General features: G+C 41.0%; 1 protein-coding gene across 1 annotated transcript in view; it reads left to right on the forward strand.

Annotated features, from left to right (window-relative positions):
• The window catches only part of DTNBP1 (dystrobrevin binding protein 1), a 74,481-nt gene that overhangs the window by 60,728 nt on the left and 2,366 nt on the right, over positions 1-11,387 (forward strand). The window contains exons 8-9 of the mRNA XM_061449529.1: positions 7,620-7,775; positions 9,711-9,854. Of these exons, the coding sequence (XP_061305513.1) occupies positions 7,620-7,775; positions 9,711-9,854 (300 nt within the window). The remainder of the gene's footprint in view (positions 1-7,619; positions 7,776-9,710; positions 9,855-11,387) is intronic.

Consider the following 11,387-nt stretch of genomic DNA (forward strand, 5'->3'; position numbering starts at 1 on the left):
GTAGCCCATGGCATATACCTCCTGTATCTCCTCTCTAGCACAATAAGACACCTTTTGTTAATAGCTGAGACGTGTGTTGGTACACGTGAGGAGCTGGATAAATCAGATAGATTGTCCCTCAATTGTTCGAGATCTTGGGACAGTTTTTCCACAGCTGAGATGATGGAAGGGGTGAGATTGTCTTCGAACTCTTGGAGTTTATGAACCATTTCATCTACTGTTAGTGGTACTATGTCATTCCAGGTTACTGTTGCCAATGAATGGGCATATGGTGACAGTGCATTCCGTGTAAGTTTTTGCCACATGGGTCATGTACATTCAACTTCATCTGGATCTATGGATATATCCCTGTTATTTGGCTTGATGTGATAGAGGCCGATTCCCTCAGAGACTGGATGCCTTTGTCTAAAGTAGTCCATTTGGCCGAACAACTCATAACATCGTCCTTGTATGGAAACCTTTCTTTCACAGCTGCCAAGAGCCTCCTCCAAAGGCTGAGGGACTTTATCTCTCTTGCAACTGCTTTGTCAATTCCCCCTTCTCTAGCAAGTGATCCCAGCTGCTTGGCTTCTGTACCTTCTAGTTCGTGACCGTCGGCCCCATTGTCCCAGCATCAGAGTAACCAGGTGATGATGTGCTCCCCTGGTTGACGGGTAAAATCTTTTTGCATATTCCATAGCTTGGTTGAGGTCCGAGGTCAAGAAGTTACCTCTTCTTCTTCTTCTTCGTCATGTGATGATGACTCCTGATCAGATGCTAGACCGGGTGGTGAATACGTTGTTTATTCATCTTGCTTCACCCTTCTTGCCTCTTTTTTGCTTTTTCTCTTGCGTACAGGGGCAACCAATATTGGTGCGAATTGGTCCCCTGGTTTGGCTGTAGTGATTATCACTGTGGTTTGAGTAGCGACTGTTGCTGGGGGTGGTGTAGCTGCTGTGCTTGGAGCTGGGGTAGCCGCGCTGTCTGTTGCAGTCAAAGTTTGAGCAGCTGCTGTACTTGCCACTGGGGTAGCTGTGCTGTTCACTGCAGCCAAAGTTTGAGTAGTGACTGTACTTGTTGCTGGGGGTGGTGAAGCTGCTGTGCTTGGAGCTGGAGTAGCTGCGCTGTTGCTTTGCCCTCAGATCCACTTACATTTTTTTCCTTTTGAAGGTGCTGGATAGTGTTGAACAAGGCCCTGTAAGCATAGGCCAAGCCCACAGCACGTTGCCGTGATTTGTCCATCCCTGGTATGGCCAGAATGACCACACACCTCATTTAAGTGTTTTACTAATTCTTCTGGATTTTGCAGTTGTTCGGTGGTGAAATTCCAAAGTACTGGAGGGGCCCACTGACCTAGATACTTGCCCATACTATCCCACACACCCTGCCACTCATGACTGTCCAGCCTCAGGGAAAATCTCTTGGTCCTTCTGTAGCATCATTTGACCCCAGACAAGCCCCAAACCTGACTCCTAACTCTTGAAATCAGACGAAATGGTCGTGGGCAAAACACACTGTATGTGTGCCAGTATGGCGATCCCCATCACAATCAGCAAACAAGTCTCAACAGCATTAAAAGGCCATTCAAAAACTTCAAAGCTCTCAAATGTAAATGGTCTGGGGTGGTGGGGGACTGGGAGGGTAAAAGAATGTCTCCTTCACAGGTTGACCACCCGAGAAGGAGAAAAAAGACGTGTAACTGCTAAGCACTTCTATTGTATGCCTCCCAAAGTATAAAGGTGGTGACCACACTGGGAACATAAGCTAGATCAGTTTCATGATCAATGATTCTATTGTATTACAAGTCATTACCATAAAGTACAATGAAATGAGAACCTTAGCCCAAGCCCCACACTTGAAAAACGCTAATACAGCAAATACCAGCTCAAAGTAAGGTACGATATACTGAAACTGTGAGATCAAGAGGAACAACTTTGAGAGCCAATAAATCAGCATTGTGAAGAGTGACTATTAATCTGGACAGATCTGTTGTTATCTCAAACTTTCGTGCCCCACGCTGGGGGCACAAAATGGCCAAAAGCATTCTTACTGTTTCTGAACCAGAGTAGATCTAGTTCTGAAATGACAACCACTTAATGCTGCTGTGGCAAAACTTGCAGAGGAGTCCTCAGCTGGTGTATTTTTAAGCTTGCAGAGAATAGAGAAGGGTGAAAGCAGTCTAAAGAATACAGTGTGCCGTATAGCTGCTATGTATGATGCTCTGTTTATTTTGTTGCAAAAAAAAAGTACAATCAGGCAAGGGAGGAGCTCTTATATATAGCTTAGGATGCTCTAGGCTTGTCTGAACCCCTACATTAATTACAATGTGGGCCATAGTAACTGTTTAAAGACTCAAACGTAAACTGGGTGCAGTCTGTCCATAGCTCGGGTGTATTCTTATCTGCAGTAGCAAGGCACTGGCCTTGTCATACTTTACAAGGCTTAAAAATGTAGGAGAGCGCTAAAGGAAAACTGAAAATAGAATGAATGTAAATGCAGTAGCCTTTTGTTTAGCTGACCTAAAAGATCCTAGTTCTGTCAAGTTCTAATATTCTTTACACACATTGTGAGGCATATGATTATGAAGTTTATGTGAATTTTCTTTTATAATTGTGTATGTATTTACATTTTTAGAGCCCTGTTCAAGCATCTGCTGTTCACAGGAGCATATTTTTAGAATCTCTTAATTATGATGATTTCCTGGTAGCCAGATAGAGTTTTGAGTTATGTGGAAACCTTTTCCCAAGCTGTGTTTCCTGTCGCATTGGTCGGAAGCTGCTTCTTCCTCCAGGTGCTGCTTTAGGAACTGGAGTCATGGCATACACAGGCAGTTATTTTCAGTGGTTTATTCTGATGTTTATTTAGGCATATTCTTTATTTTTCAAGGATCTCGAACAAGCACTTTTTTTAGAGGGGATTTCCAAGGTAAGCCAACTTATTGGGCAACTTAAAAAATAATTTCTCTGCACTGATAAGACCTTTGCTTTTCCTCTTGACTATTATTTGTGAGCTAATTAGAGTTTTCATATGCTGATGCATGCTATGAAAACAATAGTTAAAAATTATCAAGGAATACATTTTAATGACTGCTTTTTTTTTTAATGAATAAATACTTTAATAAAAATAATTTTGATAATCTTAATTTTAGCAAAATATCCCGTCAGGAAAATGCAGGCTTTTGTGAGTTGTCAGGCAATAAATCTGATTTGGAACGTTGTACATTTTTTCCAACAGAGATAATCTTTCTGTCACTGAGGTCCAGTGAAATCCTGACTTTGCATTTTAGTGAGTCGGGACTTAATTTCTTGTATTAATTATGACTATTTAAATATACCTTTGGTTAAAAAACAAGTACTTTCTAAATAGACTTAAATCAGTGTTTAAAAACAATTTTGTAGTTTTCACTTGTTTTCTTTTCACTCCTATTTGGAAGAAAGACTGTGTACACCCAATTCACGTACTTACAATTGGTTTTCAAGTTTTGCCAACAGTCTCTCCCCACGTGTCAGCAAAGTATAGTGCAGGAGTGCTCTGAACTTCCGCCGTCATATTATCAAAATGCATTCTAAATTCTGTCAAGAATAATTTAAACATTTTTGAGGAGAACTGCATTCTTTGAAGTGGTCCCCAGTGTCTTGCCTCACTTTGATATTTTTACTTAAAAGGCTGTATATAATGAGGCTGTTGCAAATATAAGTTGCTAAGTTATAATGCACTTGAAAAGTTACTTGGCTGAATGCCTGTCTTCAGTTGTCTGTTTTGATCTTCTTGCTCTGATTTTTGAAGGCTTTCAGTTGTTCAGTGAATAGCCAGCTTACTAATAGTTTTTTGACAGTCTCACACAATATTCTTGTAGCTAAATCATGATGTTACAGTCTGGATGGATGGGCAACAAGATGGACAGCTAGTTGGCTTAGAGGGAGCGGTTAATGGGTCATACTCTACCTGGAGGCTGGTAACAAGCAGCACACAGGTCTCTTCCCTGGGGGAGGTGGTGGAGGGCCCTCTTCCTGAGTTTGCAGATGCCACAAAACTGGGGAGATCAGTCAATGCAGGGAGGGCAGGACTGCCATCCACGTGGACCTAGAGAAGCTAAGGAGTGGGCTGACAACCTTAGCGAGTTCAGCAGGTAGAGATGCTAAGCCCTGCACCCAGGCAGGAGGAGCCCTGCGGTGAGACCCGCTGGGGACTGAGCTCTGTGGAAAGCTTTGGGGGTGCAGTGGGCAGCGAGCTGGGCCAGAGCCCACAGCATGCCTGGCAGCAGGGGGAGGCTGCCACTGCCTGGGCTCTATGAACGGGAACATGGCCAGGAGATCAAGGGAAGGGATTATCCTCCCCTACGCAGCATGCCTACATGCAGGGTCCAGTTTTGGACCCCCAGTACAGGAGGAACATCAAAAACCTGGAATGAGTTCAGTGGAGGACTGCTTGAAACTTTGGTATCTTCAGTGAAAGCAAAAAACGCTGTGAAGAACGCTTGCGTACATTTTATGGCCTGGTGGAATGAGTCTACAAAGACTGGATGAACTATAGAGGGATGGGGGAAAAAGGGCACTTAGTCTAAGCTCCAGTTTTTTGTGTTACTGTGTCTTTCCCTCTTTAGACCAGATACATTTATGGATTCTAGTTCACATAAGAAATGTGAAGTAACATAATAAATGAATTGACGGAAAGTAAACAGATTGTATAATGGTATGAAAGCACCAAAACCCCATTTTTGTTGCCATTTGGGCAACATGACACTTTCACGTTAGGTCTAAGGGATGTGTTAGCAATCTAAACCAGTGCTTTCAGTTGCTGATTTTTTTGGTAGTCATTTTTCTAATTTCTGTTATTTGTAACTATAACTGGAAAATGTATAATAATGTAGATTAAAGCATAAAATGGTCACTTGGTTGGTCAGATATGTGGCAGAATTTTAACATGTAGGAAGTGTCAGGCATATGAATTGTATCAGGAAATACAATACTGTAAGGGTGGTGAGGCACTGGAACAGGTTGCCCAAAGAAGTGGTAAATGTTCCATCCCTGGCAGTGTTCAAGGCCAGGCTGGACAAAGCCATGAATGACATGATCTAGTGGGGGGCGTCCCTGCCCATGGCAGGGGGGTTGAAACTGGATGATCTTAAGGTCCTTTCTAATCCACATTATTCTGTGATTCTGTGAAGTGTGTCAGGTCTCAGTTTGCATCCTGGGAAGAGCTCATATGTGGACATGAGCAGTGTATGATGGTATATGGATGATACTTGATCTTTCTTAGACACTTTCTTAGAACTCCTTTGGTGCTGGCTCTGTTTAGAGTTTTATAAACATGTAAAACTGCACATGGGTTATGGAAAATATAATTCTGAATAGTTTTGTCAGAGAAGCAATACACCCATTTTCTGTGGCTTTGTGTTTGACTGTTAACTTCATCTAGCCATCCTTATCGCTTCTGATAACAAACAGAAACCCCAAATGTCACAGTTCAGTTTTGCTTGGCCTAGCAACTCCTATTACACCTGGCAGAGTGTGAAATCGTGCAGCCAGGTTCTTGATGTTAGCTCTCAATAACTGACTTTGGAGAGCAAGCCTATGACAACTCTTCAGCCAATGCATTCTGAGTTTCCTCAGAACTTGTCAGCACAGCAGGCAGCTGTTACCATTTAGCTTTGGCCAGTGACAATTTCAATAGTTAAGAGAACGTTTTAGGCAGTGTTAAGAAAGAAGTTGTGTCAATCTCATGTTACGTGGGTGCTGTCTCTGTTTTAGGGTTAAAAATATCCTGAACTACCAGTGCAGAGTGCAAAACTGTCAGAATGTATTATGAGGAAAAGGAAATTACTGTTGTCAGTGAGAGCCGCTGGCGTTTATTATTACAATTGAATGGCGTTTCTGCATCATACACAATGTTAATAATTGCTCGTCATTCAGGACTGTAGTGAAGTGCTTCAGGGAACCCAGAGACATCGTACACCACAATGTAATTGATAATGAAGACTTGTTGACTTAAAGGAAAATGCTTTCCTTATTATACACTGATGTTTTGCTTCTTAAATCTGCTTTGAAAGAGAAAAATTTCAACTTACTGATGTTTTAATGGCTGTTTCATGTATCAGTCCATTCTTACGGCTCCTTTTGGCAACTATCACAGCTCATTTACTTCTGTATATGATCCGTGACCTTGATGCAGGCAACAGAGTGAATTACTGCTGTCTGATGTTTTTGCCTGGTTTAATAAAACTTTTTATGCATTTGGATAATAATCTCCATAATGGTAAATGCTTTTCATGAATTTCCTTACTGTAAAATATCATTCAGATAATACTTACCCTGGGAGACTAACATGATGCTTGTCCTAGATAATCTTACACTCTTTCACATATATCCGTGTGAATGCCATAATCTAGCTGTGTCTATCTGGTGTGCGAAAGCTTGGATATTTTTTTACCCAGCAGTATTTGTTGGAGCTTCCCTTAATGGGTAGAACACAAGACCAGCAGCTCTTCTCACTGCCGTGTCCTTTCCATCAGCAGCTCAGCTAGCAAATCCTTTTATTGTAAGCAGAGAGCTTTGAGAACAGTGTAGAGAAAAGAACAGAGAACTCTGAGAGGAAGGTTCCAGTTCATGTGTTCCATTCCTCCTAAAAAGACTTTTTCTTTTTTTTTTTTTCCCCTAAAGCATATTCTAACAATGCTCTAGCTGGATTCTTTTCGTTGGCCAGTCAGCGACTCCTGTGGAGCAAAACAGGAGGGAAGGAGTTCTTCTAATCATATCCAGTGTAATACATCTTTCATTGTAGGAGGAAAGAGGAACTGCTGGAGAGCCAGAATAGATACATATAAGCAAATTCAGTTGTCACTGTATGTCTGTACAAGCTATTACAAGCTGACCTTTCTGCTTGGTGTCACATTAGTAATTCATGGTAGTTGGCTTTGCTTTTTAGTGTCAGTATCATCATCTTTGGGCACATACTTTGCTGCTGTATACAGAGAAGCCTGTGTGTGTTGTCCTTAATGACTGTGTGGTGTTGTCATTGAAAACAGTGCTGTTTAGCTACCTCCTGTCACAGCTTCTGTGGATATGTGCCTCCATGACATGCAGGGTATTCTTCAAGGGATTTTTCTAGTCTTGTCTGAAGGCTGACCAAACCAGAATCTCACACGCATGTGCACGCACACATGTATGTATGTGTATTTGTATGTATGTACATATAAGCACGTGTACATCTATCTTTCCACTTGTGGTAGAAATGTGCTGCAATGTTTAAATTAAAAATGTTAATGGTGTGTATTGGGTACATATGAGAGCAGAAGCATCATTATCTGATAGCTCTTTTGGGCAGAATTGTAACTCCTGGTTGCTGATGGACAGGGCTTGCAGGGGTTGCCGTTTATACAGTTCAAGAAATCTGCTTCTTGCCTCAAGGTAAATAGCTCTGACATCACTTTCATGTGAAGGTTATGCTGCCTAATATAGTATTCTTATCCTGACTGTTTTAAAATACAGTTGCAAAGTGCAGAAGCCTTCTTTTATAACAGCCTGCATTAACAGTCTGTAGTAACAATCTGTCAGTATTGAATGGGTTCGGTAGCTTTTAAATTCTGAGAGTCAGCGGGATATACATGCAATGTTTTATTTGTTTGTTTCTTTTACACTCAGCTGAGCTAGATGCTGAACACACGCAGAAGGTTTTGGATATGGAGCACACCCAGCAGATGAAGCTAAAGGAACGTCAGAAGTTCTTTGAAGAAGCCTTCCAGCAGGACATGGAGCAATATCTTTCTACAGGATACTTGCAGATAGCAGAGAGGCGAGGCAAGTTTTAAAATACCTTCTGTGGTATTTTACACAGTTTTAAAATACCTTTTGTGAGTCACAAACTCACAACTTGGAGAACACTGTTGAGGGGGTCAGAGTCAGCAGCAGCAGTTTTAATATTTGCAGATGGAGTATTGCAGTGCCTCTGATCTTCCTCAGTGGAACCAAAACTTCAGATTGGCTTTTGAAACAAGTTTTGGGTTCCAGGAGGGTTAGATGCCTTAGAAGGTTAGTCAGACAGTCTGCTCATTGTCTGAGAAATTGCAGAGCACTGAAGTATGTCTGTAATAGCGCTTTTCTCTGCTGAAGAGTGCATCCATGTCTATAAAGGTGTGGGTGGAGCTGGCCCCTTCTGTCCACCAGCGTTCCAAAGCCTGGGACTGTGCCTCAGGAAAATTGTAAAAGTGCAGATGGAAGCTCAGTGTTGTATTTCAAAACAGTTCCAAGGTGGTAGCTGTTTCCGTGGTCTGTGTAACATACAGGAGTGTGTGATTTAGGACATGGGAGATCAGGTTAAACTCTCTTTATTATGAGATAAGTCTGGCACCTCATGACTAGCTGAAGCACAAGGATGCCGTAGACATCTATGTGGGAGGTATCCATCTGTTGGGCCAAAATGCAGGGATTGTAGGACCAGAAAGAAAGCAAGCAAGAGAATAAATCACTCATGTGGCAGAAAAACTGTAGAGATACTGTCCCTGCTTCAAAACCAGTTCTGCTATCATTTGCGATGCCAGAGCAGGAAATACAATCCAGGATTTCCGTTTCTCTGCATGACTGCTATAGCCACGCATCTGCAAGGTGCTCTAGATGGGTTGCTAAGACAGCCTTCTGAGAAGTGGGATATGTCAGTTTAGATCTCTTAGGAAGGAACTGAGTTAGGTCGTCTTCTTTCTGTATAGGTCCAGTCCACTTAGACTAAAAGTGGACGTTGTCACTGGCTAGTACTGGACACACAGCTCTGTTAGAGGGTTTAACTTTCTGAACTTCAGCTTTTAGCATGGTGCAGAACCCATGCATATCAAAGAAACTGGTTGAATGAAAGATTTGATCCTGCAGTACAGTTAAAACTACAGAGCTATAGTACATTTGGAAAAAAAACCCTACTGAAATGACAGGATTTCATCTCAGTTCACTTATGAAGGCTTTTAACAGTGTAATTGTTAAATTTAGAGAAACCAATAAACTGTTCATGTAATATTTAATGTTACACATGCAGCAACTGGAAACCTGAGTACCCCTGAACTTACTGTCTGTGTTTGCCTGTCTTATTGTTCAAGGAAGAAGATGCTCATCCAAGTATTCATCCAAGTATTTATTTCCCTTGAGAGCTGTCAGTATTATATTGACAACAATAAGTAAATTGCTTGAATAATTAATAATGTGAAATCCCCATGCTGAGATAAGGTATTGGGCATCAGCCTGGGTTTTGCATACTACTGCCATTTATTAGTCTAACTGGATGAGGAGGAGGAATGGCTGCTTTCTGTGAACATTAATCCTGATTTCTGAATTTCCACATCCCTTGTATATTGACCTTTAGTGACTCTGTGCTTAAATGTGTGTGGTCTTTTTCTCTAAAAATGCTTTTAGTTGGTAGAATTGAAAAGGAGTGTTGCAAAATGGAAAGTTTCAATCTTTTCCCATGAGCCCCGTTCCTAGAGTATTTCTTGACAATGCTGTTGCTATAGGTTGCTAAAAGTGTTTTGTTTTACAAAACCAGTAATGGACATTAGTTTCACAATAAAGACTGCACAGAGTAGTCTTGGATTGGGCTGAGATAGCTGCTGAGCAGCTTCTCTGGGTGTGCTCCTTCCAGATGTAGTTTAATTGCCTACTAATGCACCCAGTTATAGCAATTATTGAAGTCTTTATAGGTAATAACACCATGTAACTGATTTCAGTTTGCTCATTGCACTATTTTTACTACAGAACCGATTGGAAGTATGTCTTCCATGGAGGTGAATGTGGACATGCTGGAACAGATGGACCTAATGGACATGTCTGACCAAGAAGCACTTGATGTCTTTTTAAACTCAGGAGGCGAAGACAATAATATGCTTTCTCCTATGCTGGGTATGATCCTAGTAATGACAGTGGGCTTAAAGTGATAAATCACCAGAATTGCTCTAATCTGTAGTAAACCCGTACACTTTATGTAGATTATTTTTCATCAGTGGTTTTTCAAAACATTAGCGTTTAGTTGCAGTACAAGAGAGATTGCTTCAGAACTACTGCGTATTTCTGGACTTTCTCTCTTTTCATCTGGTTACTGCAGTTTTCACGTTGAGTTTGTCATGGTATGGATAAGTGATGTGTTACATTCTGCTTTTAAGGTGCATTTTTCTCAGTATGAAGTTACTAGAAGGCATTTTAACAAACTTCAACAGAAAGTTTGCAGCAGTTTGATTTTTATGATGGCCTTCTTGGAATTTGTTCATAACTTTGGCATTCTGAGGTAAATTTGGACCAGTTTTATCCTGCAAGATCTTCAGTGAGAGGTGTTCCTCTGAACAGCTGAACCATGGTTCAATGTGACAGTGTTCTGGAAGCTTCCGACTAGTGATTCTGGTGCTGCAGCTCTTTCACATAGCCTTCTTACTGCTGGTAATGTTACTTAAATAGGATTAAATTAATCCTAAACCAAAATTTTGTTTATGTGTTCTGATGAGCAAAAGCAGTTTACATTTTGCCAAGTTGCAGCATGATGAGGGATCTGCTTACAGCAGGAAATTAGTATTAGTGGGTATTTTGTCCACCAGTGAAGAGTGTTTTCTTAATGAAAAATTTCAGTACTAAAATGCTTTTTCCCAAAAGAGCCAAAATGAGTTTTCTTGGGGGAGGTGAGGAAGGGCCTTTAAAAGTACTTTGATTTCTTTTGAAACTACCGGTTGATACTTTTATACAAGTACTTACAGTGAAGAACCAGTATGCTTTAAACACTACCCTACGTTTTGGAACATAGAAAGGAAAATGTTAATGATGTCCTGCGGTATTTGTCTTCATCCCTGTGTAAAGGTGATTATTACCTGCCGTGAACACGAAACGCTTACTGTAAGTAGTCAAGGCACACTTGGCTACTAGAGGTTTTATGGCAGAACCTAAATTCAGGTGGCTGGTTTTGGATAGGCATCCAAATCATACATTATTGAATTTCATCATTGTTTGAGCATGCAAGTAATTACAGAATCTAGGACTGTTTCCCCATTGCTGGGTCTTTGGCAAATGTTGGACCAAGAAGTTTCATGTCTTTTTTAACAACAAACAGTGTAACTGAATTCTCTAAGGAAGTGTAGAAACTACTAAGAGCAGGGTGTTTTTTTTTTCCTAAATAGATGTAAAGCTCATTAGCCTTTGAAAAAAAAACCCTATAGGATTTACTTTCTGCTGTAATATATTACAGTGTGTATGTATAGATGGTGTAAACATATTTATTATCTAGGTACACACACACTGTAACATAACTTGGCAGTCCTGTTATGTTCTAGCACTGTAACCTTAATGCAGAGGTTGGGTAGGCTTGCAGCAAGACCTACTCCTCTAGTTACTGTGACTACAGCATTAACAGTCTTGTCGCTGTTGTGGTTCCAGACAATTAATTTCCCTCTG

This window comes from Pezoporus flaviventris, unplaced genomic scaffold (genome assembly GCF_033815535.1).
Source record: "Pezoporus flaviventris isolate CSIRO_AGI_PZ_B2104156 unplaced genomic scaffold, CSIRO_AGI_Pfla_v1 ptg000007l, whole genome shotgun sequence".
NCBI classification, from domain to species: domain Eukaryota; kingdom Metazoa; phylum Chordata; class Aves; order Psittaciformes; family Psittacidae; genus Pezoporus; species Pezoporus flaviventris.